Source organism: Coptis chinensis, chromosome 2, assembly GCF_015680905.1.
Source record: "Coptis chinensis isolate HL-2020 chromosome 2, ASM1568090v1, whole genome shotgun sequence".
Lineage (NCBI taxonomy): Eukaryota > Viridiplantae > Streptophyta > Magnoliopsida > Ranunculales > Ranunculaceae > Coptis > Coptis chinensis.
In genome coordinates, this window is record NC_141457.1 from 70,802,394 (window position 1) to 70,830,262 (window position 27,869).

The 27,869-nt window shown below is 38.4% G+C and overlaps 1 protein-coding gene across 2 annotated transcripts; it reads left to right on the forward strand.

Moving 5' to 3' along the window:
* Positions 1–329: 329 nt before the first annotated feature.
* Positions 330–27,512, forward strand: LOC147517533 (uncharacterized). 2 transcript variants are annotated; one of them, XM_086589699.1, is made up of 33 exons: positions 330–721; positions 810–871; positions 1,244–2,634; positions 2,727–2,854; positions 3,691–3,839; positions 3,935–3,999; positions 4,309–4,473; positions 4,573–5,348; positions 7,049–7,146; positions 7,298–7,483; positions 7,723–7,903; positions 7,987–8,178; positions 8,255–8,298; positions 8,533–8,589; positions 9,226–9,322; positions 9,447–9,619; positions 9,738–9,951; positions 10,884–11,009; positions 11,096–11,185; positions 12,902–13,018; positions 13,120–13,200; positions 13,338–13,445; positions 14,247–14,416; positions 14,504–14,582; positions 14,668–14,742; positions 18,726–18,823; positions 18,980–19,087; positions 19,974–20,031; positions 20,135–20,347; positions 20,435–22,187; positions 22,254–25,247; positions 25,554–25,626; positions 27,203–27,512. In XM_086589699.1, exons 1-31 carry the CDS (start codon positions 614–616, stop codon positions 25,202–25,204), a joined length of 10,113 nt encoding a protein of 3,370 aa, XP_086445825.1. In that variant the 5' UTR covers positions 330–613; the 3' UTR covers positions 25,205–25,247; positions 25,554–25,626; positions 27,203–27,512. The 2 variants fall into 2 exon arrangements, with proteins under 2 accessions (XP_086445825.1, XP_086445824.1); XM_086589698.1 differs by having other exon boundaries at positions 4,309–5,348.
* Positions 27,513–27,869: the final 357 nt, after the last annotated feature.

Consider the following 27,869-nt stretch of genomic DNA (forward strand, 5'->3'; position numbering starts at 1 on the left):
ATTAAATGAGGGCAGTCTCAGTCTCACCAGATATTAAGAAAAGGAGTCAAGATTCATGATAAGTTTTGGGATTGGCATTGGATAATGAACTACTAGATTGTGTACATTGCATAATTAACTCTTCCCGAAATATAGTGCATAGAGAGAATGGGTTTAGTTAGTTAGATCAAATGCCATTTTTATTCTTGGTACACTAATATATCACCCAATTTAAAATAGGGTTTAGTGAAAGTGTATGGCTAGTATAGGAATTTTGGGGCCCTTCCAAATGGGAGGCCTTAGGTGGCTGCCTAACTCGCCTTAATGACAAGCCGGCACTGACCATACTCAAGATTCGAGATGGAAATAACGTTCGCGTTTCTAGTACCAACGCTAATGCCATGCACGTGTTGGTCGTAAGTACATTCGATTTTATACACCCAGAAACAACTTAACTTAACTAACTCCAACTCTCCTCACCTCTCTCTCTCTCCTCCTTTTTTTCTTCGCCTCTCCTCTCCGCAGAACCTTACTACTCTTTAACTGTTTCTACAAATCATTTCAATTTCACATGATCACAACTCACGAAAGTTGTTAGGGCTTGCTTTCATTTCTCAATAATATCGCTAATGAGATGGATTCTTCTTCACAACATGTTGAATTGGAGGCAGCAAAGTTTTTAGAAAAACTTATACAGGATTCAACTGACGAGCCAGCAAAATTGGCAACAAAGCTTTACGTGGTTTGTGTTAGATTTGTTTTTTTTTACTGAGTTTTGGTTAATTATTTAATGTTGTTAGTTACTTATTACCTTGATTGTTTTGAACCAGATATGTCAACACATGCAAATGAGTGGGAAGGAACAGACGTTACCGTATCAAGTCATATCTAGGTGATTTTTATTTTTATTTTTGGTTTGTTCAATTGTTTTGATTATTAATATTTAAGCCAGAATTAAGTATTCAGCCTTCTAAAGATGAAAATAATGTGCCAAATAGTTTATCATTAATATTTATATATAGGGGAGTTAGTTACTATTGAAGAGTTAATTAATGAAAAAGAGAACATATGTGACTTGGTTTCTTTTGGCATGTAACTTTTGAATTTGTCTGATTAAATTTAATCTACTGACTCTGTCACCATTTACATGGTGTTGTTGAGAATGTGGCTACTTTTTTTTTTTAATTCTAGTGCAATTTTTATAAGGTTGTTTCACAACATGATTTTGGAAACTTTTCCACAATCTCATCGCTATATATGGCAGGGCGATGGAGACTGTTATCAATCAGAATGGGCTTGATATTGAAGTTCTGAAGTCAACTCGGCTTCCTTTGCCCGGTGGTCCTCAAATGGGGGATCATAGTAGTGCAAGGTCAATGGACAATGTTCCTGACAATCCGACACAGGGTGGTGCCAGCAACATGCCTTTCAGAGGTACACCGCTCGGTCCTTGGCATGCTGTATCTAGTAACAGGACCAATGAAGACGTTTTTGAGGGATCTGTCCAGAGTGGTGGAGTATTCACCGACGCTAAACCTGGTTCATACGAGACTGACACGATCAAGCATGACATTATAAATCCCAACAGACCACCAGTCGGGCCAGGTAGGGTAAATAGCGGACACGATTTCTTGCAAGGTTCTGTTTCTCAAAGAAGTAGTGGTATATTTGAGCATGAGAGTCCATCCAGTCTGGACTCCAGGTCAGCAAATTCGCAGGAGCGGCGTGATTCTGGGAAACAGGATAAACGGGGACCTTATAGAGAAACTAGAAAAGGCAGTGCAAAGAGAAAGAAGGAAGATTCAACATCGGCTGCAGATTTGAATACTGAAAAACTCAACCAATCAGATGCTGTAAGTACTGGAGTTAATCAAAGGAAAGGGAAAATGACGAATCGGGGTCATTCTACTAGTAAAGGTGGTGACCCAATTCATGTAAATCCTGTTCAGAATCCTAGTAACTTGGAGAGTCTTTCATCGTTATCGAGTGGAATGGGATCAACATTTGGTGCAAAGCATGAAAATCAAAGTATACTGGGAAGACCAATGGATAGAACACAGATTATGAACTCGATTGACGATGGTGAAGTGCCTGCTCATAGTACTATTGGACAACAGAAAGGGAGTCTTTTTCCATTTGGACATGATATTGTCAATCCTAGGGCAGTTGTGGATCAGTATAAAATGAGTCTACCATCAGAATCTCAATTTTCCAGGTTTGCCCCTAGCAGTACTAGTGGTCCAATGACGGAAAGTTCTCCTCGGCTTACAGCTCCATCTGTTGGGAATGAGACAAAAAATAAAATATACGAAGACAGGGCTTTGGGGTTTTCAGGGCACTCTTCTGAAGGAACAGCAATTAATAAAGCCGGCAAATATTGGCAACAGAGGGTTGCATATTCAGCACAGACACTTAGAGAGGAAGCTCTTAATAGTGAGGCTGAACTTGGGGGTCCTGGTTTATCCCCTGTGACCATGAATAGTAATATCTTGCAAGGTAGTGTTACTGGTTCGGCCGGTCTAGGGAAGGTCCATGGAGGAATTCCAGGAAAATTTAGTTCATATGGTATGGTAGCTACAAGTTTATCGTCTCCAGGGCAATCTAGCGCTTCTTCATTTGATATTCATGACACTTTAAAGATGCATATGGAGAGAGGTATGGAAGCTTATTTAATGAGGTAGCAGTTAATCTTCGAAACTAGGAATCTTTATTTATGAAAGATGATGAATCATATGTTTCTGGAAAAGGTATGGAAGTCCAATTGAGCTCAGCTAATCGAGGGGAAGAAGCATCTGCCATGTTATCTGCTGGAAAGATCTTGGAACAGGATGGAGGCTTTGTACACAAAGCAAGCAATGCATATAGGATGTCACAGGTATACATTCTCTTCTTTCTTTGGCTTTACTTTTGATTTGGTGAATTACGAAAGATGAAAAGGGGGACTTGCATTAAGTCAAGTGAACAAAATTTGTGGTATGTTTTGGTCTTTGATGCGAGCTATATATTTTGTTTGCGTGTATCCATATTACATTATAGTCTTGCGAGGCACTTATGAAACTCTATTTTTAAATGTAGGATATTATTTAGTCTTTATGTTTCTTGATCCTTGCAATTAGAATTCTCCTCGTAAGAAATCAAATGTAAAAAATACTTTAAGTTGTGCTGATAAGAATTTCCTTTTTCTTTTGGTCATAGTATATTCCATAATGTAACCTTTACCAATTATAGTTGCTTTGGTCTAAGTTGTTTTAAAATTTTGTGGTGAATCCTATTACGGGTATGCATGGTTCAGTTGGGGGTCAGTTTTGAGATGCAACTGAGGTTTGTTTCAAAAGATACCGTAACTGATCCGTCATGTAGCAGAAACAGGTCCTACACCAAACCGATATTTTGGATTGGTTGTGTTGGTTTCTCGGCTCTAGAACAGAAGCCAAAGGAAACCACAAGTTCAACCGAAAAAGCTTAATCAAAGCATATTTAGCAAAAAATAATAAATAAAAAAATACGCCATATATTTCAAGAAGAGGGGTAGATCCATCTGATTGTAAGATTTAAAATGCTCCTCCAATTCTCCAAATATTGTTTTTGTTGCAGGTTATGGTTTGTGATTTTAGTCAATACTATATTATTAGTTTCTTTGTGTGTGTGTGTGTATAAGAATGTGAAGTTGTTGTGCATTGGTTTTTGTTAAATGTATCTTTCTGGCAACAGGGCAGTGGATCTCAAGGACAACAGGGTAAGGAGAATTTCAGTGCAGGAAAACTTCCCATGTCTCAACCTCACGTCTCTTCTGGTATGCCCTTCAGGGAGCACCATCTGAAACAACTTCGAGCCCAATGTCTAGTCTTTCTTGCATTCAGGCATGGTCCATTTCTGTAATAGTCTTTTTGGATGCTTGAACTTTGTATATTACTTTGATATTACCGTGATTTGAATAGTTGCACTTACACCACAGGAATGGTTTCGTGCCAAGGAAACTACATCTTGAAATTGCACTTGGAGACAGCTACCCAAAAGAAGGCAAGTGGGGTTATTCTTTATGCTTATTTTGCACTGGGAATCTCTTTTCTAGGAATTGCATCTTTTTTCTTCTAATATTTGTGTGAGAATGAAACTGGAATTAGATCAGCTAGTCCAAGTGTTCTGAAACTTGCATATGTGTTTGCATAAACAGTCCACCCCTTTCAAAATATTTGAAGGTTTTGTTTTTTTTGTTTTTTTGGGGTTTGGGATGTCAGAAAACAATTTTGGAAATATCTGTCAGAAACAGAAAGTCTTAAACCTTGTTTCTTTCATTTTTTGATTTTTGATTTACTTGTCTAAGTCCAGGTGGGAATGCAGAAAGTGTTTCTCAGGATGTGAATGATCAAAAAGGAAAATTGCTTACTTCACTGGAAATTGAAAGAGTCCCTTCAGGTTCATCAACTGGGGTTTTAAGATCTGATTCATCGTCAATAGAAATGGAGAACTTAAAGAAGAAGATGAGTCAATCAGGTCAGTTCTTTGACCAGTCTGCACTGATGGAAGAAAGGAAGTTACTTTTAGCTGCAAGAAATAAATCTGAGCTTGAAATTGAAACCCATGAAACTGCAGATTCACAGGTAGCTCCCGCTATGATCTTAGATCCTGACTTGTCGATAAATAGGATTCATGAGAAGGATGATTTGTATGGGAGGGGTAATGAAAATGATACTTCCCATCTGTGCACAAATGAAAAGCTAAAGCCTGACGTAACTAGTGTGGCAGGAGCATCTAAGGAAACACTAGCTACTTCATTGTTTCAGCATGAACTGCCAGGTAAAATTGAAAAGTCTCCTGCCCTCTCACAAACTCTAATTGAGGTTGAGACAGAGAACAAGTGTTTGAAGTCAGAACATCCAGTTTCACAAGAAAATGAACATTCCAATAAATATTATTCTGGGTTTTCATTGAAAGAGCGTAGTGATACTATTCCAAAAAAAGACGTTAAACATTCCATGGACGAAAATGTGCTACCGACACATGTTTCTTCGGGGGAGCGTATGATCTCTAGTAGCTATGCTGGTCCTTTCGTCACTGGTAGAAATTCTGTGTTCGACAATCAAAGGGTTTCTGATACTCAAAGGCAAGACACTTTGGATGGTTGCAAGATAGTTACCCTTGATGATGCAATAAATCATGGAAATCCTGTTACCGTGCTGAGTAAAACTACAAAGGAAGAAGACGAAAACTATGTTGTATCTCCAGACATGACACCTTCTCCTAAGTACACTACATCAGAGAAGTGGATTTTGGATCATCAGAAAAGGAAACTTTCGGAGGAACAAAATTGGGATATTAAACAGAAGAAGACAGAGAAAAGGATAGCGGTGTGTTTCAATAAATTAAAAGTGAGCTTTCATTCTCCTATGATAATGAATGACTTTGTTGCTAGATTTAAAAAAATTGCTTTTTATTGGTTTTTGTATTTAAAAGAATTGCTTTTTATTGCTTTTTGTTTTCTTTTCGGTGCCTATGATTTAAACGAAATACTTACTGATAGGTTAATTAAGACTTTATTTATATTCGGTAAAAAGTTCTGATCAATTGATTTATGATTTTAAACATTCTAGGGTTTAATAGAGTTTGTATTATGATTTATAAACATCTAATTTATATATTTATATATTATTGTTTTGTGAAAGTGAGATTGCATTAATAAGGTGGTAGGTCGAGAAGGCCTATGAATACAAAAAAAGAAGAACAATACAACCAGGCATGCCCAAGAAAAATCTTATCTCATCACCCCATGTCCAAGAATTACAAATTAACCCACCTATCTGCACAATGCCCAGATAGACAAAATAACCACCGTTGGCGCCTGAGAAGCTGAGACTCAATCAAAGTGTCGTCAGTTCTGCTGATTCCAGATACCCACCAGATCAGGAAGCGTAGTAAGCTATATTGCCTATTATATGAGATAGTTTAAGGACAGAAAGCACAAGTGAACAAATTCAACACCCTACCAGGACCCCCATGTGACTCTCGGCTCTTAGTGAAAACTGAAAAGCTGCTCAACTAATTAACAAGAAAGGACAATCCAACAACACGTGGTTCAGACTACCCATTTCAAATACATTAGATTTATTCTCAATAAAATTAATTTAGGCTACCCATTCTTTGTACATTTGATTTATTCTCAACAAAATTTATTTAGGTTCATGGAAGGTGAAATGTACTTGGTTGTGGCATGTGGGGCAAATTGAAGTATGGAATCCCCTCGACTAATATTGATTGCTCCAAAATACTATTCCTAGGAGGAGATCCGTAATGTACTGGAAGGTGTTTATTGCGGTCTGATAGTAGCCTTTGTTTTTTTTACTATTTTGTGGTATATCTTTCCCTCTTTTAGTTGTACTTGTTGCCTTGTTGGGTATGTCACCTGCTAGGTTTTCATATTTTCTCTTTCCAGTATAAAAACTACTCGAGGGAAAGGCTTGTGCAACTTTTCCATATATGAGAGGGATACAATATTTTCACTTAATGAATAATTGTGTAGCAGTTGCACACACTTGTGCTTGCCTGATTTTGTGCCTTCTTTGTAAAATCAAGTTTCAATCAGGTCTACCTTTAGCACATGTTTTCGTGCTTGTGATACACCGTGTGCTGTTTACTCTTTTGGGGACACATGCTCATATATCTATATCTTGGTATCCACTTAGCGTTATATTTATATACTTTGGGTGGGGGGGAGATCATGACCATGACAAATCAGCTATTAAGTCATTGCGTAGCCATTAGGTACGGGGCTTAATTAGCTCTTTTGACATTTCTAACATTATTCCCAACCCCCCCCCCCCACAACAACAACGAACATACACTCAATCGCCGCGCTCACTCACAAACATGCTTAATGTGCATCTGGACTTCGATGCGACCAAATCACCGGGAACCATTAGGTTTTATGTCAGATATAAGTACCTGATTGCAATAGACTATTGTTGGTGTGCAAAGCCTTTGCGATGATCGCTTCAACTTGCATTGAAGAAAATCATGCTGACACTATTGTAATAAGCTAAGCTTATCGTTTATTTGGACATTTGTTATGCAGGAAACGGTGAGTTCATCTGAAAATACTTCAGCCAAGACAAAAAGTGTTATTGAACTGAAAAAGCTTCAGCTGCTTCAGCTTCAACGGCGTTTGCGAAGGTTAGCACTCTTGTTTAGGCATCTACTTGATTGAGTATATACTTGTATGTTGGCAATGTAGATCTGAAACAAGGTTGTACATTAATGTCTTTTGTTATGTTCTTTCTTATTTCCTTTCTTATTTAGTATGGTAGTTATTTTCTTCGAGCAGTGATTTTCTGCATGATTTCTTCAAGCCTATCACGTCTGACATGGAGCGCTTGAAATCTGCTAAGAAATATAAACATGGAAGGAGGTTGAAACAACTCGAAAAGTTTGAAGTGAAAATGAAAGAGGAGCGGCTGAAAAGAATTCGTGAAAGGCAGAAGGAATTTTTCAGTGAAGTAGAAGTTCACAAGTATGCATCTTCACTTTGAATCTAGTAAATCTTTTCTCATACCCTTTTTGTTGTGCTCAAGTGAAAATATCCCCTTTTCAGTGCAAACTTGAAGTAGAGTCCTTTGGTTTCTCTTTGGTACTGTCTGAGGAGAAATGTTTCCCTGTTTTTATGCTAGTGTTTTGTTATAGATTAATTCTTTTATGTGGAACTGTGTTGAAGAAGGTGAAATTCATGGCTGTGCTTAATTTGATTGCTAGGGAGAGGCTGGAGGACTTGTTCAAAATCAAGAAGGAACGCTGGAAGGGTTTCAACAAATATGTCAAAGAGTTCCACAAAAGGAAAGAACGGATACATCGTGAGAAGATTGACAGAATACAGCGTGAGAAAATTAATTTATTAAAGAACAATGACGTGGAGGGATATTTACGAATGGTTCAGGTTGTCAGGCTTCCACTTTTTTATGTGCAATTTGAGTATTATTATCCTTGTGCTTCTTGTACTGATATTTCACCATGATGTAGGATGCAAAGTCTGATCGTGTTAAACAACTGCTCAAGGAGACTGAAAAATATCTGCAGAAGCTTGGGTCCAAATTAAAGGAGGCAAAGACCATGGCAAGACAATTTGAGATGGAAATGGATGAGAACCGGTCTGCAGATATTGAAAGGAATGAAATTTCTGTTGAGAATGAAGATGAAAGTGACCAAGCCGAGGTATGTGTTACTCTTTGTGTCATCTTAGAGTTTCCTTATGCGATCCTTTCTGATATTTGTAATTCTTCATTTGCAGCATTACCTGGAAAGCAACGAAAAATACTATCTGATGGCTCATAGGTTTGATGTTATACCCCATCCCTTCTTGGACTTGTATGTTATATTTTACACTGTTAAAAAGAGAGCGAGATTGACCCTGTAATATTTACACCATGTCTCAAAACATTGACACTTTTCCAGTTTTCCCGTTCGTCATTATTTGTCATCCTCTGGTTCTTTTGATAAGTAAAGCTGATACTCATTGTAGTAGTTCTGGCCTATTTGGAATATTACATCTGGGACATTATTTTGCAGTATCAAAGAGAGCATAGCAGAGCAGCCGGTTGGTCTTCTGGGTGGAAAATTAAGGGAGTAAGTTGTATACTTATTTTTTTTTTAAATATATTATTCCGTAAAATATCTTAATCTTTAGGTGCATCTAACTCAAAACCAATTGGTGATGAGTGGAGAGGCCAAGGAACGTCTTTACTTTTGTGGAATCCTTTAAATGTCCCGTGTGGGACTATACTAAACATCTCAACCAATCCCCTCCCCCCCCCCCACGTGTGACGGTACTTGAGCCTAGGACAACATACTTGGGTGATCTTGAGTAAACGACCCTTCGGACAAAATACAGTAGCATGCTCTTATACTTAAACTTTTAGAGCATGAAACTCAAATGCAATAGGTAATGAGTGGAGAGGCCCAGGAACTTGTACAATTTTATGCAAGGCTTTAGACAACCAATGGGAATATACTAAACATCTTAACAACATACATAGTCCTCTCATCGTTTTTCGTGGAGCGACACAAAAACAATTCTGTAACAATGGCCTATAGAATTAGACTTGAGCCTTTTGGTGTGAGGTGTAACTCTCACAATAATAACTTAAATAGTAAATAGAGTAATGAAGACCAAGTTATTAATGTGGACTGCCCTTTTCCTTGAGTCTCATGCTGCTATTATTATACATTCTTCTTTTCGTAATATTTCATTTTCTTATATAGGTACCAAATGAATGGTTTGCGTTGGTTGGTGTCACTTTACAACAATCATTTGAATGGGATACTTGCTGATGAAATGGGTCTTGGCAAAACTGTTCAGGTATGAGCATTGAGAAATGAGAAAATTGGTAACTTGTGATTCAGAAAAAAATGGTAACTTGTGATTCAGAAAAAAATGGTAACTTGTGATTCAGATAAATGACCGATAATTCTGCCTTTTACAGGTTATTTCTCTAATCTGTTACCTAATGGAAGCAAAAAATGATAGAGGTCCCTTTTTGGTGGTAGTTCCGTCGTCAGTTCTACCAGGTTGGGTGACAGAACTTAACTTTTGGGCTCCCGGTATAATCACGATTGCATATTCTGGCCCCCCTGAAGAACGTCGTAGACTATTCAAGTAATGACATGTTTCATACCTACAAAATAAAATACATGTCATTTTATTAGTAAGGAACTTGTAGTCTCATTTAGGTTTGTCATGTGGAGGTGACTTGTGCTGCAATTTGATCCTGCAGGGAAAGAATCGTGCAACAGAAATTTAATGTCCTTCTGACAACATACGAGTATTTGATGAACAAACATGATCGACCAAAACTTAGCAAAATTAATTGGCACTATATTATAATTGATGAGGGCCATCGAATAAAAAATGCTTCGTGCAAGCTGAATGCTGACCTTAAGCACTACCAAAGTGCTCACAGATTGCTCTTGACTGGAACACCTCTACAGGTGACTGCCTATCCTCTTTTCAGTTGCTTTCTTTTCATTTATTGCTTTTATTCTTTTATGTTTGTCTTGGGGGAAATAGTAGATTTTTCAAGCTTGGGTTAACTGGAGCCTCAGGTCTTCCCCTTTGTCGTTCTGTTTCATTTATGGTGTAAGACAGGACACTTTAAGTATCAAGTTCCATACACGAGTTTGTTTCCCCTTTCTATAACACTTTTCCACCATTCTCTGTGGCTTGCTTGGGGTCGTTTGCAATAGTGTATGACTTGGTTTCTCCCGGTTGGACTAACTTTTGGGATTGCTTAGAGTGTTTGAGTTCCTAAAGAATTGTAAGGAAGTGGAGATGTTAGAGAACTTAGAGAAGCTTTGAGAGTGATGAAGTTGTAAATTGCTTTTCTCGTAGCCCGTTATTCCTGTTATTGACACCCCTACACATTGAGTTTGTGGCTGATTTTTGGTGGAGATTGATCTCCCTACCATGGATGTAACGTCCGCAAAAGATCAGATCATCTTGATATGTAGCATTGTCAAAAAGGTATCGCAAATTCAGATGATTGTAGACTGTTAAATAAATCACCTTAAACCCAATTTTTGACAAAGCTATACATGTAGAAAACAACGGTGTTCTTGTTGAGATCATATCCATGTTGTGTGATCATACCCACAAATAATCAGCCATTTATATATTGTGTAGGTCTACGTTTTGGTATGAGCAAATGGTGGGAGACTGTAAAGCATTTAAATTTATCCGCAAATGATGGGAGACCATAAAGCATAACCTTGTGCCCTATCTTGTTAGAAGTTCGTGTTTGACTGTAAACAGCTTTGAGTTTTGATTTGATTTCCTGCTATACTCAGTAGTTGGTCTATCTATGTCTATTCATGTCATGATTATACTGTTTATTTATATATTACATTTTTTTTTGGTTGCTTAGAACAATCTTGAGGAGTTGTGGGCACTACTTAACTTCTTGCTACCTAACATTTTCAACTCGTCTGAGGATTTCTCTCAATGGTTCAATAAACCATTTGAGAGTGGTGTTGATACTTCTCCTGATCAAGTAAGTTTTGTTCTTCCTTTAAACTTTTAAGTTTTAAATAAAAGCAGTTTTTCAAGTGTGATTTTTCGAGTTTCTTTTCTCGGCAGGCTTTACTGTCTGAGGAGGAGAATCTTTTGATCATAAACCGCCTTCACCAAGTTCTTCGTCCCTTTGTACTTCGGAGGCTGAAGCACAAGGTCTGCAAGTTATTTTGTCACTTATACTTCTTTCCGTTTATTCGTGTACTTATCTGTGCTTCTTGATTAGAGCTGTTCTTTTGTAGTAATTGTTGAATTACACAGTTCTTACTTGTGTAATTGTTGAGGTGTGTTGTTACTGTTACTAGTTATAACCCGTGACTACGTCACTCATGCCGTGTTTGAACTTATATCCAGAGAACATGTTTGTCTCTCTTTTTTATATCTTTGAACTCATATTCGGAGCACATGTTTCTCTTTTTGGAGCGTATGTTTGTCTCTTTTTGAACGTAGGGTAGGGGAGGTAGCGTTAAATTTTCAAGGGAATGGTATTTTAGGGAGGATTCAATTGATATAAGAAACTGTCCTGATTAAGGAACTTTATACATAATGAATTGAAGGAAGGTTTAAATCTAATTCATTTTGGAAAAACAAATTTGCTTCCCATAAAACCAAGTTTAGAAGGGTGATTCGGATTTTCCATTCTTAGCTAAAGTAACGAATTAACTGAGATTAATTGAAACTAATGTAAAAGTGATATTATTGGAAAAGTATCAATGTGAACACTAATTAGATTTTTAAGAATGCATTTAACCCGTAATTGAAGGATTGCATGTTTGCTTAAGACGTGTAGCATGTTTCTTAACAGAATTCTTCTTAAATTGGTTTCCTTATTGATCAAATTTTTACTACCTTAGATCTCTCAAGTCTACTTTTATCAACCACCCTTTATGTGCACACAGTTTTTAATTTTTTAAATAACTTCCCTCCGACACCGAGCAATAATGTAATATAGATTGTATCTACTATTGTTGTTTATGTGTGTATGTTTGGCTAGAGAAAGCTACTGTTGTTACCAACAATGTTTCATTTGTTTCTTTCTTTGGTTTATCTTTGCAAATTTTTGTTATTGACGAGGAAAAATAAGTACCATTTTTCCGCTAGAAATTTTCTAGGGGGGGCACTGGACAGAGTAGGAAAATGTTTACTAAAGAAAGTGGCTGACACTGTACAGAGACTGGGCTGTCAGTTGATTATTCTCAATATTTAAAATCCTTATGCGTTATCTCACTTAGCTGTATAAAGAAGAGAGAACATTGCAGATCTTTCTGAAGTTGTTCACCTTTGAGTCTGACCAGCTAGTCTGAATTCAATAATAAGAAATCTTGTATATATTTGCATCAAACTGTCTGCAGATTTGAGATTTTAAGCCTATGTTGGTCTGAAATCAATGTGGCTTGCTTCATATATCTGAATGACTAAATTTTAGAGGTTGGACATGGGAGGGGATAAAAAACTGAAAGAAATATGCACGCGTTGTGCTTTTATATTAAGTAAGTGCGCCTTATACGAAAACAATGCAAATTTATTTGGATCTTGATCAGTATTACACAGATATATGGTCGGTTTAACTCGATGTGACTGACAGCTAATTAGGGAGGAGCTGATAAAGTCCAGGGTTTAGCCTTCTTTCATGGACCAATATTATGTATTGTTTAAATAAACTGTTTGTTTGCTTTGGTAGCGAAACGAAGAACATTTAGTTGGGTTCTCTTCATTTTGCTGTTTAGTGTTCAGAGTTCAGAGTTCAGACTCTTTACAGTACTTTGTATATAGTGCTTTTGTTGTCGTCGTTTCTCCCATAATTTACCCTGTCATTATGCAAGTTTCCCCCCACGTTTTGTTTCATTCTTTCCTTAATGGTGTTTGGGTTAGGTGGAAAATGAATTGCCTGAGAAGATTGAAAGACTCGTCAGATGTGAAGCTTCTGCTTATCAAAAAGTTTTGATGAAGAGGGTTGAAGACAATCTTGGTTCTCTTGGAAGTTCTAAGGTTGTGCTTCTACTTTCCGTCCATATATTTTGTAGGCCATATTTGTTTCGGATTTTGATGTTGTAACGAGCTTAACCTAACAAATTATACTTTGATATCAGAGCCGAGCGGTCCACAATTCTGTGATGGAACTGCGCAATATATGCAATCATCCATATCTGAGCCAGCTCCATAATGACCAGGTACGTTTTCTGTTTGTTTTTCCAGATTACGTATCATTTTTTTTTTTTGTTTTTAATTATAATTTATTACAGCCCACCATAAGATTTTCTGTAATTGAAACTTCTTTGCATATGCACCATGATCTGGTCTTGTGCAGGTTGATTATTTTATGCCTAAACATTATCTGCCACCAATTGTGAGACTTTGTGGGAAGCTCGAAATGTTAGATCGGTTATTACCCAAGCTGAAAGCAACTGATCATAGGGTATGTGGAAATAGAATTCCTATGTTATACACAATTTAACACACTATTATTCTCAATATTTTATAACGCTGGGATTGAGCAATTTGCCAATTTTAGACAATGGTATGTTGACTTAATAAAACATCTTTGTTATTTGTACCTTAACTTGTAGTATTTTGTGAATGATTTAACAGATCGTTGTAGTATCTGAAAAGAAATGTGGATGTTAGAATATAACCACTATAAATGGATTTTGAAATTGTTGGTGTTATTATTACTATTATCAGTTTATCATTATTACTGAAAAAATATTAATATTAAAATTATTGTTGTAATTATTGTGATTATTATCGTTATCATATTGTTATTGTGATTATTTGTTAACCAGATTTCATATGGTCAGGCTACCTTGACACCCCTAAATGACATTCTGAGTGGACAGTTGGACAGCCCATACCAAAAAGTGGACCCACAATGACCTTACTGTTTTTTGGCGGATATGATTTCCCTCCCATGGATATCTTGTGTAGGAAAAATCAGCTTATTTTGTTGTCCTTTATCAAAAGTGTTTTGCCATATTAAATGATTATAAGCAGTTGAATAAATTGCAAAATGATATCCATGATAGGATCATATCTACCAAGAATTAGCCATTAACTCATTTTGCAAGTCCACTTTTTGGTTGGAATGGATGCATCCTGCTTCATCTTTTCATTTGCCTCTTTTTTCTCAGCTATCTTACAATTATAGTTTCTTTTCAAGTCAGCTTCTGCATCCGTGCTTTGTGAATTCATCTGCATTTTCTGTAACTATGTCACACAGGTTCTGTTCTTTTCAACAATGACTAGGCTGCTCGATGTTATGGAAGAATATCTTCGCGGGAAACGTTATGGGTACCTTCGATTGGATGGACATACATCAGGAAATGACCGTGGAGCCCTTATTGATGAATTTAACCGACCGGATTCTCCTGCTTTTATATTTTTGCTCAGGTAACTGTCTAATAAGTTAGAAATAAATGTTTCGCTAAGGCATTTAGTAAGTAACTCCCATACTAATGTTTCTTTACGTGATGGTAGCATCCGTGCTGGAGGCGTCGGAGTAAATCTTCAGACTGCAGATACTGTGATCATATTTGATACTGATTGGAATCCTCAGGCAAACTTCTATACGTAATGGTCAGTGATTATACCTCTTAGATATATGTCATGTAATCATTGATGGCTCCTTGAATTTCTTCTAGGTTGATCTGCAAGCGCAAGCAAGGGCTCACAGGATTGGTCAAAAGAGGGATGTACTTGTTCTCCGATTAGAAACGGTATATATATTTTATGCTTTTAGACAGTTGATCATTGAAGTGGTTTTGGGTCATTTGGAAACCATTACACTTCTTTTTTCGAAGCTGTTAAAGATTAATTTTATTGATATAATAATGTGGTACCATTTAATCTACCCCTTAGAACAGCTAACAAGAAGCTAACTACTACTCTAGGTCCAAGATCAATCACACCCGACAATGTCCAAAACAGAGACCAACATAAACAAAAGCATGCATACTTTGACGCAACAAAGTTTACAATAGTTGCCTAGATCATGATTAGTTCTTCCTTCCAAGACACCTCTAGAAGTGATTGACCTAATCTTCATTTGTCTTTGTTGACCGAGTAACTGAAGTTTGGCTGATCATTCTCAGTCCTCTTCGCCATCCTGGTGCTCGTACTCTCTGCATAGGCAACATCCCCGCTCCATACCCTCCATCATAAACCTGATTTTTGCTTTATTAGACCGACCCCCTTCGTGACTTGTTGATTGTTTTTATTACATTGAAGAATGCGACTTGGTGGACTGATGTGCCAGAACCTATGAAGCACCGATACGTCCCTAAGGGTGAAGTATCCGTGTCCGACACGGATACGCCCCGATACGTGTCGGATACGCGATTTGGAGTATCCGATTTTATAATTAATTTTTTAATTTCCGACACGCGGGGGATACTCGGGGGGACATGCGGGGGATACGCGGGGGACAGTAATCTCACACATACAAGAAATTTTTTTGGAACTTCAACAAAAAAAAAACAAGTGAAATAAAATCCAAGTTAAGAAGAGATGCAAGAGAAGAAAGATGAAGTGAATCCAAGTTATACATGTAAGTTGTTGCTTAATGTGTTTGAATTGGTCATTTTATGAAGTAGAATTGTCATTTTAATTTGAATTTGGTGAAAAATGCTCAATTATATATATATATTATGTGTTTGAATTGGTCATTTTATGACGTATCCGTGTCCTATATATATATATATATATGTCCATGACGTATCCGTGTCCTATATTTTTGAAAAATGCCGTGTCCGCGTATCCGTGTTGTGTTGTATCCGTGTCGCATATTGGTATCCGTGCTTCCTAGGCCAGAACATTTTCAAGGGGTCCTCCAATTTTCTTTTTATTTATCTTTTCTCCACTTTATGCAACCGTTGGTAGTGAAGAAAAATGTGGATTAATGGAGAGGGTGTAGAGAGGAAGAAGGGAAAATGTAATAAAAAAGAGGGGGCAGTGTGCAAGACATGCATGTTTCTTCATCTGTAATAGTTGATAATTCGGTGAAGTTAAATATTATTGTTTAGTGAGAAATTACATCGCAATCAAATAATCATAGAATGGGTCTATAGGCTTTTGCAGCCAGGTTCCTTCGTGGGATCCTTTGCTGCTTTGAGGTGGTTGTGATTGACAGACTTGTGGGGGTGGCGCTGGGATGCTGCCTTCGGGACATCTTGGCCCCCCTTTGGCAGCTCCAAATAGATCCATGGTGATTTGGGAGCCGGTGATTGTGAACTTTCGCCTGAAATTGGAAGGGTGGCACGGATGCTATCTTTCAAAAGGGCCGCATGTGGTTTTGATTAAGATTTCTCTCAAGCTTACCCGTGTATTACATGTCTATTCTAGTGTTCGTTTTATGCCCATGAGTGTGGCTAAGCAGATTGAGAGGAACTTCTTATGGGATGACTCAGACGAAAATTGTAGATACCATTTAGTTAACTGGAAGATAGTGTGTTTGCCCAGGAGAGACGGGGGTTTGGGTTTGAGGAGGATGCGTCAATTTAATTTGGCGTTGATGAGAAAATGGTTATGGAGGTTCGGGGAGGATTCCTGAGACTGCCAATTCAGTCCCTAGAAAATCACCCCGTTAGTGATTTCATGCGGTTTGATAGTGGTCATCTTGGTTGGGACTTTGGTATTCACAATGCCATGGCAGATAGGGGTATTGTGAGTCTTGCAGCCCTTTTACGGAGTTTGTACACTATCCCAGATGGGAGACCAAGCAGAGATTACTGACTTTGGAATATTGGAAAGGATGAAAAATTCAGCTCAAAATCTTTCTATTTCGCTCTCTACTCCTGGCTTCCTATGCTAATTTCTTAACTAATTTCCCTAGCACTTTGATTTGGAAGTCAGAGATTCCTTGCCGAGTGTCTTTTTTTATGTGGTGTGCTGCACAAAATAAAATCCTAACCATAGACAACCTTATCAAAATAAAGAAAATCATTGTAAACTTGTCCCTGGTGTTTGTTTGATGGTGAGTTGGTTAGCCATACCCTCATCCATTGTTCTTACTCTTGGGAGGTGTGGTGTCATTTCCTTCCACAATCATGGGTGGTTTGGGCTGTTTCCCTCTCTGTGAAGGATATATTGGAGTCCTGGGTCTTGAGGTTCATTCTCATATAGAATATTACTCCTTTTGCGATCATGTGGGGCGTTTGGTTGGAATGGAATCGGAGGCACTTCGATGATGCATCAGTGGAGGAGGTGATTATTTTGATAAAATGATTTATATTCCTTTGGTCAAAGATGTGGGAGGAATGGCGTGACACTCCTCTTTCAGAGACTGTGTATAGATGAGAAGCTTTGTTAGCTCAGTGAGACTTAGTTGATTTTGTTTTAGTTTTTTTGCAGTTGCTGTTGTATTTTATGTAGAATATCTCATCCTATTGCTTTGTGATATTTGTTTATATATATAATAAATATCTATCTTTACCAATCAAAAGAAAGACTAAGACATCCCAACTAGGTTGGCTCCTGCCACTCATCATGTGCCATCATGCTTTATAAGCAAAGCCCAAGGTAAAGGATACTAACCTAAAAATAAATTAATGAGTGACCGAGGGGTGCCAACCTATTGGGATGTCTTAGGTATGTACTTTCCTTTTTATCTTTTTATCTTTTTTTTTTTTTTTTTTTAATCAGTAAAATGCATTGTTGATCGAAAACAGAGACTTTAGGGGGTGCTTGTTCCTTGTATTGGCTTGTTGCTGATCGCTTTCCCCACTTCCATGGAACTCATACACGATTCTTTTCTTATATTATATTGTACCCCGCCATTGGAGAGCTCTTTTGTTATATGTTATGTATTGATTTTCGAATTGCTTGCTACTTGACCAAACCATGCTGCTGATTCTGATCCTTATTCAACTCTTTCTGTACAATCTGGCCTCTTTGTTATTGAGTCAACATTCACTATTACTTTAGAAGTATAAATTAAAAAGAGAAGACAAATTTTACAAGATTGTTAATCAGTGATAGTAATGCTGGAGCATAGCTTCTGACATCATCATGATGTCAGCCTTACTAGACAAGAGTTCTATTTTAGTCTTTTAGATGTTATGCTATTTATTTTTTTTGGATCGGTAAAGCATAATTATATTAATTTATCTAAAGAAAGATACAATAGGATGAGTTATCTTACATTACATAAGCATAAAGGCAAGTCCCATCTAAACACAAATGCCTCAAAAGGTATGTCTCGTGTCTCACTATGCACCTATGACCAGAAACATAAAAGTGCTTTGATGGCCTGCACAACTTTATCCATAGGCATTGTTATGCCTTCAAAGTGTCTCTGATTCCTTCTTAACCAAATACCCCACATAATCCATAATCGCTAAAGGTAACATGCTCCAAAGTCAGCGTCGCTTCTGAGAGTTTACATATTATAAGTAGGCAAGGTTATTTTCTTATTTTGTGGATTCCTGTTTGGTTTAGGCATCCAAGGTTAGGGAGTTGTTTATCGATTGTTTGATTGTGTTCAATTTGGAAATACGTTTTTCCCTTGAAACCCTAATATTTGGTGTTTATCAATTTTACTCTTTTGGTGCTTATCTCGAAGATTTTTCCTCCTTAAGTGCCATATTTATGAAATCTTTCTTTGGCAGTATTACAATCTAGTGCATCGTAGGTTTTTGGTATACTAAACCTGTATAAGCTTTATCTGCCTTGGCATTATTAAATTACTGTTTTCTGCCATTAGGTCCGGACTGTGGAGGAACAAGTAAGAGCCGCGGCTGAGCATAAATTAGGAGTTGCTAATCAAAGCATCACTGCTGGGTTTTTTGACAACAATACAAGGTGAGTCGAGACCATTTTCTTCTCCCAATCTTTATGGTTTATAGCTGTTCATTATTTCTCAGGAGTCCACCAGTAATACGCTCAATAGCCAAAATAAAGGTTATTTTTGTATCCCTCCGCAACTTCTGATTATATTTTACTGTAAATCTATCTCAGTGCTGAAGATCGAAGGGAATATTTGGAGACCCTTCTGAGGGAGTGTAAGAAAGAAGAGGCTTCCCCTGTTTTGGATGATGATGCTCTCAATTACCTTTTAGCCCGGAGGTAGGTCTTTCTGAAGTTACGTGTTTTGTTTTCCAGACACCATTGGTAACTGGGATTGTTGTTTGTTGTATGTCCTAGGTAGTATCCAAGTATAAAAAAAACCCAATGGGATGAGGGTTGAATTTATTTACTAAAGTTAAAAAGTGTTTGGGTCCACAGATGACAGACCCACCCTTACTAGTTTCGAATGTTTAAAATTTACTTTTTTCTATAATTAGTCCTCATCATAGATTTTACTAGACAAATTTAATTCTGTCGACTGTAACAGCCACAGTGTGTTCAGCAAAACTGGCATGACATGTTTAAAATATGATTTCTTTTGCAGATAAAAAGCTAGCACCATTTATCTGGTTACTTACAAATCAAATAGACCTTGTTGTGGTACAGAAAGAGTTAAGTTGATAAACAGACCGACTTAAGTTTAAGTTGCGTCCTGAAAAACATCAAGGATCAAAAACAACTTTTGGGGTAGAGGGACCAACAATCCAGAAAGGAACAAATTTCTATTGTGGTAGAACCTAACATACGCATCATGACATCAATTTCAACACTGTAGCCTTAACCTCAAATATACTACACACACAATTCAAAAACCATGGGAAGCTGCAAGAGCATTTGAACAGCAACATAGGAACTCTGAAAATTATCTTAAACTTAATAGAAAACAAAAAGGGAACTAGATGCAAAAAGAATGACTCGATATTTAGTTGCAAATTCGCAGTGCGATGATTTATCTATTCTTTTCTCGATACAGAACAATATGTTAGCTATTCTTGTATGAGAATATATTCATAGCTTCTGTTATTTTTTTATTTTTTTCCTGATAAACATATCTTCTGTTATTGTGGCAATGTAAAACAATCTCACATTCTGTTCTTATTTCCAGTGAGTCTGAGATTGATGTATTTGAGTCGGTCGACAGACAAAGGCGTGAAGAAGAGATGGTAAGAATTTTTGTGTTTTATGCGTAAATATGTATGAATACTGCCGTTTTCTTTTCTTAGGTCTTCCCTCTGAGTACTTCATCATTCCTGCAACTGTTCACAGGAAGAATGGAAGAAGGTGGTGCATGGGCCAGGAGAGGATGGGGCTCAGTGTTCACCAAGTATGCCTTCTCGTCTTGTAACAGACGATGATTTGAAAGACTTTTATAAAGCTATGCAACTTTATGAAGATTCTACTGTTGGGGCCAAGCGGAAGAATGAATCTCATGGGGGACTTGATACTCAACATTATGGAAGGGGTAAACGGGCTAGAGAGGTTGGTTCTTTCCTTTGGTTTTAAAGTTAATCCAATATTTTGTTTTGTATTATTGCTGGCTTACCTTTTGGGTTCCTTACTTCTCAGGTCCGCTCCTATGAAGAACAGTGGACTGAAGAAGAATTTGAGAAATTATGTCAGGCCGACTCCCCTGAATCTCTCACAACCAAGGTAGAAATCAAGGATGTGAATGAGACACCAGATACGAGCAAGTCTGAACTGGTTGAGTGTATCATGGAACAGCTACCTTCGCTTCCACCACACATGCATATGCCTCCACCAGGACCAGCCCAACCATCTTCATTGGCACCTCCTCCTCCATCACCGTCGCCTCTACCTCCAACACCATCACTGTCTCCTCTGCTTCCAGCACCAGCACCAGCACCAGCACCAGAACCATCATCATCACCAGCACCATCACCTGTACTTTCTCCTTTACCACCACCATCAGTTACACCTCCAGGACCTATACTATCAGGGGATCCCTCATTGCCAGCAGCGAAAGAATTACAACAGCCAGTCAAACGAGGGCGTGGAAGGCCAAAGAGGGTAACAACTACTACTACTGCCCCCTCTTCAGTGGTTCTTCCTGAGCCTTCTTCAACTGGCAGCAAATCTGTATCACAGAGATCCCCATTTCAGGTGTCATCAACTGCCCCTGGCCATAATACATATCCAGGCTCTGTTATAGTGAAAGGTCCGAGTGGAACCATGCAACATGAGTTTGGTTTAGGCACTGCCCCTGGTTCTGTATCCACAACATGTCCTCCTGTCCCTTCTCAACTTCAGAATCAAGGGTATCAAGTGAAGCGACAAGGCCGGAAGGCTCAAAGTGGATCGGAAGCGCCTCGGCGTAGGGTTAAGAAACAGACTTCTGGGTCATCTCCTGCTGGTCCTGAAAACATTTCTGTTTCGAAATCTCCAAAAGAAAGAAGTCACACATCAGTTTGCTCCCCCACTACTGATATTTTGCAAGAGAAGGAAAAGATAATCGGTGTACCTACTTCTATCGGTCCCATAGGCAAACCACATTCAAGACATCCAAGTGCAGCACCCATACCTACAGAAAGTTCTCCAATTTCTTCTTCCCAAGACAAGAAAAGGGCCGTGAGTAGGCCGTCTGGAAGTGCAAGTGCACCAACTATTGTTAGTTATGAGGTTGATCCAGTCACGGGTTTGCAAAAGGTTGTTGAATTGGTCCCAGTTCGGGCACCCATCCCACCATTTTCCCTTGAAAATCATAGTAACGTGGTCCCTGTTCTGGAAAAAAAAGAAAAAGGAAGAGGGGTTCCAGTTTCTGATCTAAAATCATCTCCATGTGAAATTTCTCCAACAGCCACAACAGACCGGTTAGGCTCTGCTGAATCGAAAAGGAATGAAGATGGGAAGCCCAGTGTGATGGGTGGTGGGAAAGAGCACAAGATCGACCAATCCACTGCATCCATGATGTCTGCATTATCACACGATTTGATGGAGAGGAGAACACTTAGAATGGGTTCCACAGATGTTATGTCAGTAAAGAAACAAAAGCGAGGTGGAAAACAAGAACCTGTTTCTGTCCAAATTGTCGGTAAAGATGAACCTGGTTGTGACGTCTCTAAGGTAGAAGCTCAGAGTACTACGAGGAGAAACAGCATTGTGGATCTACCTTTAGATAAACCTGCGGATGTTGCTAACCGGCAAGACTCTATGCATATGAGCAGTCCACCAGTTATGAGGGCACAAGGCTCGAAGAATCAAAAGACATCAGTTCGTGGTTCTTTGCGTCAAATACGATCCTCTGGAGAGAAAGATAAGAGCAAGGCACCTGCTGCTGTCAAGCGTAGTTATAAAAAGAAAGGTACAGTGGCTATTTATAATAAACATACTGTTTCTATTGTGTGCTCTAATGTGGTTGAGTCTGCAGGGACAGTTGCTCATGTTTCCATGGAGGGGTCGCTCGACTTGGATAAAGGTAGCACTGCAGAATGCATCTTCAATGTAGAGAAGCCAGAGACAGATTCTAAGAAACCAGTAAATATTACTTCTGGTCAAGGTTGTCGTAGCGACCCTGATCGGACTGAGGAACTAAATAATTCTTTCAAAAGTGAGCAACAATTGTGTCTAACAAAGATGGAAAGGAATGGTGCCACTTCGATTGAAAAAAGTTCTGTGGATACAGTATCCAGTGAAGTTCAAGTATCCCTTCATGATGAGGAGGAAAGGTTGCCATTTGAAGTTGTTTCTCATGCTCCAGCAGATCCCTTATCTTCAGGACCAACTCAAACTGATGACTTGAGTGGTGTTGCTTCTGTAATGAATGATTCGAGCAAGCCCATGGAAGAGTGTGACAATGAGGAGTTGGGTAAAGATACAGAAGAAACTACTGCTCAGAAACAGCCAATGCTTCCCTTCAATCCTGATACAACATCGCATGAGCCTAACTCATTTCTGCATTCTGATACTTCTGGATATAGCCAGCAGGAACCTGTTCTGACAACTAAGCATCAGAGTTCCTCAAATTTTGTTGAGGGAAACTCTCAGCGTGTGGAAGCTTCTGATATCAGTGCACCATGTATTATGATCAATGAAGTCAGTGCTCAAGTGGTTGATCCTGCTTTGCCTTCTGGACAAACTGTAGAATTAAATGATGTTTCTCTGGCAATGGAGGTAGTTCTGTCACAGAGATGCTTACCAGAAAGCAGGAGCTTGCAATCTGTTGTGAATAAAGATGTTAATGTTAATGAACCTAAAACAGAAAGTTTTTTCAAGTCTCTTGATACTACTGTCACTTCTGTATGTCCTGAGAATATAGAAGAACTACATGATTCTGCCAATCACGTTGCTACTGCAGCTCTTCATAGTGAACTACTGAACCTACAATCTGCGCCATCTGTCTTTGCGTGTAGCCAGGTTTCTCAACCGGATGAGCAAATCCCTGATGCATCCAGTAACCCCAAAGTTGCTGATTGTATTAGATTTCCTGACACAGGGGATCTAGGCAAGTCATGTGCCTTGAGTAGTCATGGAAGAACTACTGTGCGACATCAAAGTGATCTACCTCGTTCTTATGTTTCTGATATGAACTATGCTCATACTCCCGTATCGGTTGAGCATGTTCCTTCCTCTAGTGCTCATGTTGCTGATGATGCCGTAGCTCCATCTACACTTGGTGAGAATGCGTCACAATGTCTTTCTAGTGCTTCTCCACTATCTGGGTCTGGGCACATTCCAAGGCAGCAGATCACTGATTCTCCTAGTACTTGTCATTTGGGGAATCCGAAAAAAGCTGAAGTTTCTAGTGGAGACAAGTTGGATGAGCATAAGCTTGGGCCCACATATAACCAGAGTGAAGATATCGTTCAAAAGTCTTGCACAAACCCTGGGAAAGAGGGTATTGATGGTGGCCAGTTGCATGTTCATGCAGCCGTGGAACATGTTGTACAGGGTACTGTTACTATGGATAGAATTTTGTGTGATCAAGATGGTCCTACCTATCATGACAAGGCAGATGGTAATGCAGATATTCATAGTAAGACACCCACTGAACCAGCATATGTCCTGGACAGCCAGAGTTCTGAAAAGTGTGCTAGGAGTGATAAGGAGGTTACCCTATTAGATGCTGCTCCCTCTGTTATTTTGGAATCTTGCTCTTCAGATTCCATTAAAGTTCAACACTCAGAATCAGCTGGTAGCTCATCAGATTGCTGCGTCAAGAGTGATAAAGAGACTGCTATAGTGGATGCTGTTACCTCCATTGCTTTGGACTCTTGTGCACCAGTGCCCGCTCCCTCTGATGCTTCTGAGCATTGCTCGTCAAAGCCATATCTGTTGGTTCAACTCCTGGATTCTTCTGGAGGCACATGTCCTAGCCATGGCAGGGGTCACGGTGAAGAGGAAAGGCCATCAGATTCGGAAATGTCACAGGGTGTTCTTGCTGATGCCAGTGAGGATTCTAAATCTGCAGGAGTACCAAATCTTTCTAATGCAAACTTGTTTGTTCCAATGCGCACTTCCCAGGTTGATTGTGTTGAAACTAACAAAGTGCCATCTGGAGATGTAAATATATCGGTGTCACAAGATGGGAAAATGGAAAAGGTTCCCACGGATGGCTCTACCTCAGTGGGTCTGCAAGAGGATAGACGACCAGATACAGAAGTCCCTTTGCAAGTTCTTGCCGGTGCCAGTGAGGATTTTAAAACTGCAGGACTACTGAATCTTTCTAATGCCGACTTGTCTGTTTCAACGGAGATTTCTCAGGTTGAAACTAACAAAGTGCCATCTGGAAATGTAAATATGTCGGTACTGGAGGATGTAAAGATGGATAGTATCTCTGACAAGGTTCCCATTGATGGTTCTATGTCTGTGGATCAGCAAGAGGAAAGGCCATCAGAAACGGAAATCCCTGCACAAGTTCTTGCTGATGCCAGTGAGGATTCTAAATCTGCAGGAGTACCAAATCTTTCTAATGCAGACTTGTTTGTTCCAATGGACACTTCCCAGGTTGATTGTGCTAAAACTAACAAAGCGCCATCTGGAGATGTAAATATATCGGTCTCACAAGGTGTTAAGATAGAAATGATTCCCACGGATGGTTCTACCTCAGTGTGTCCGCAAGTGGAAAGGCAATCGGATACAGAAGTCCGTCTGCAAGTTCTTGCCGGTGCCAGTGAGGATTTTAAAACTGCAGGACTACTGAATCTTTCTAGAGCCGACTTGTCTGTTTCAACGGAGGCTTCTCAGGTTGAAACTAACAAAGTGCCATCTGGAAATGTACATGTATCGGTATCACAGGATGTAAAGATGGATAGCATCTCCGAAAAGGATCTCACGTATGGTTCGAACTCAGTGGATTCACAAGAAAACCAAGCAGACTGAGGGTGGAAGTAGCATTGTATATAACTGATTATGTCTGGGGCAGGTAAGGTTTGTTCATTTAAACTGTTTGTCAAAGACGTTTATGCGAACCTAATAGCGAAGCGAGTTCTTGGGATGGGGAGGGGGTAAAAAAAAATGTGTCCTGGTAGTTGTTTGAGTGTCTGTCTTGAATTGCAGACATTGATTGATCAACATCCTCTTTCACTTTTCTTCTCCATTGGTCCTTGTTTGTTCTCTGTCAATGAGCAACCTCATTAAACTCTTCTTCGCTCCTCCACACCGCAGAGCAGTATAGTTGTTACTCTTTTTGGCTGTACTGTGTATTCTTAATACTAGTTTCTATTTGCAGATTTCTCTAATTGGACCTGCATCCATTGTTGAAAGTGCTGTTGTTTTTGGTGATCCTGGTGATCTATGAAAAGGTAATTTCAAGTTTTCTCTAATCAGCTCATAGTATTTTGTTTCTTTCATAAATTTTTCAATATGTATTTCATTGTATTCACTTACGGAGAAAGAAAAGGCAAGAGCCCGTTAATGTTCAAAACCACAACATAAATAGGAAGTCAAAGGGGAACTGTTAGGAATCATCCTTACGTAGTTATGTGTGTCAATAACGATATGTTTGCGGAGCATTTTGCCTTGTTTGTTGAGATTTCAAATATGAAACAAACTAGATTAAGTTTTTCCCAGTGTAACTTGTTTCTGCATTAGATTAAGTTTTGAGTAGAAGAGGTATAGATCTCTACAATGTTTGCCCACTTTGCATAGTAAGTGAGGAGAGAGTGGATCATCTCCTTCTTACTTGTACGATTTCAAAGGATATTAGGGAAATTTTCTTCTCATCATTCCTTAAACTTTGGAGGACCCCTTCTAACATCAAGGAAGCGGTTAGTAGTAAACTCATATTTCTACTGCTTTCTAGCAAGGCATCATGGATCGCGGAGCTCATTCCTAGAGTCTACAGCTATTGTTGGGAGCTTGTGGAAGGTTAGGAACGTTGGGGTATTCAAGCAATTAGAAAAAAAACATACACAAGGTAGTGGAAGAGATCAGAGAGGAGTTACATGATTGGGATACCCTTGTTTTTAAGGGGTGACTTGCCAAGGCTTATTTGAAATTGAGATACCCTTGTACTATAAAAGGGCTTCTAACTGGGTAGAGGGGATCTTCATGGCATTGGATAGCTTCTTACTACGTTGTCTATTACTTGTAATACTATAATGCTATCATATTAGTGAATTGAATTTTACCGATCAAAAAATATATAAGTTCTTTCTCCTTTTGCTCTTGCACCTGTAATGTAGGTCATCTCATATTACATATCAATCTTGTTCATTTTCTTTGATTATGTATATTAATTATCTACACTTTTACCAATCAAATCATGAAAACAAAACATGTTTCTGCATAGACAGCCATCTTTTAGAGCAAGCTGACTAAAATTGTACAGAAGTAGGAATAAAGGAAAACTGAGCCATGCTGACGCCATTATATATATACTAATCTTGTTGAGACAATTAGACTCATTTTGACAAGATATGAAGAAATCAAAGTAGTCTATGGCCAATATGCAAGATAACTGTTTTGTGGCCTTTGACAAGCAAATGAATGTATTGAGGATTAGGTGTTTTGCTGTGGACTAAGGATTAGCTGAAGTGGTTCGTAATTGTTGTGTTGGAAGGCTGAAGTCTTCCTTAATCCCTCAACTTATCACATCTTTAGAAGGAACATTCTTTGTCAGTGATTGACATGACCGTGGGCAGTTATTTTTAGAAGGAGATATTTGCTATAGGCTTAAATCCAGATTCATTAGAACCTCATGTTGAAATCTAGCTTGATCTGCAAAACCATTGGTGGAAATTGTTTTCTCACTATGATGCTAACAAGAACTTTTCTCTGCTGATTTAGAATCCACTCTTACTTTTGCTTGACATTTTAGTTTTGCTTTACCTCACTGTCTTCGGATAATAATAATTGTTAGTGCGCACAATATTTCAGGGGGGACAGGGACTCGCCAGAGCATCTACTTTGACATGTTTTATGCATACAACAGTAAGGTATTCGTCTCTAAAAGGCGGCTAACATCTGTGAAGGATCCCGTGGATGGTTCGACCTCAGCTGACTCAGGAAAGAGAAACTAGCAGCGTAGTGGTGATGGAACAGTTTTTTGTTTGTTGTGTGTTTGTATAAATCAAGTAAAATTGTTCGGGGCTGATAATTCCAATGAAACAAATAGGCAGTGTAGTCACATCTTGTAATCAATGATTTACCCTACATTAATTTAAAAATTACCAGTGGTTTTTAGCTTTGGGTCGGCTGTTTTACTTGATTTGAATAATAATAGATGGATTCAATTCTAATTTTTTTAGTTATTAGATTCTACAAAATAATTGGTTAAAAATGAGCAACTAATTTTGACAAGTGTGAATCTTTTCAAAGTAAGGCCCAAAATATCGCCGATATATTTTGGTAAATTGGTACACCGATATCGATATTTCTGATATATATTCACCGAATATTGAATTATTTTTTTCCGATATGAAACTTTATATTGCGGATATAATCAATATATATCGGTTGGTTTTTTTATCATTTTAAAATATAAATCCGATATTATATTTTCAATATATTTGATATTTATGATATTTTAAATAGTTTGGACCAT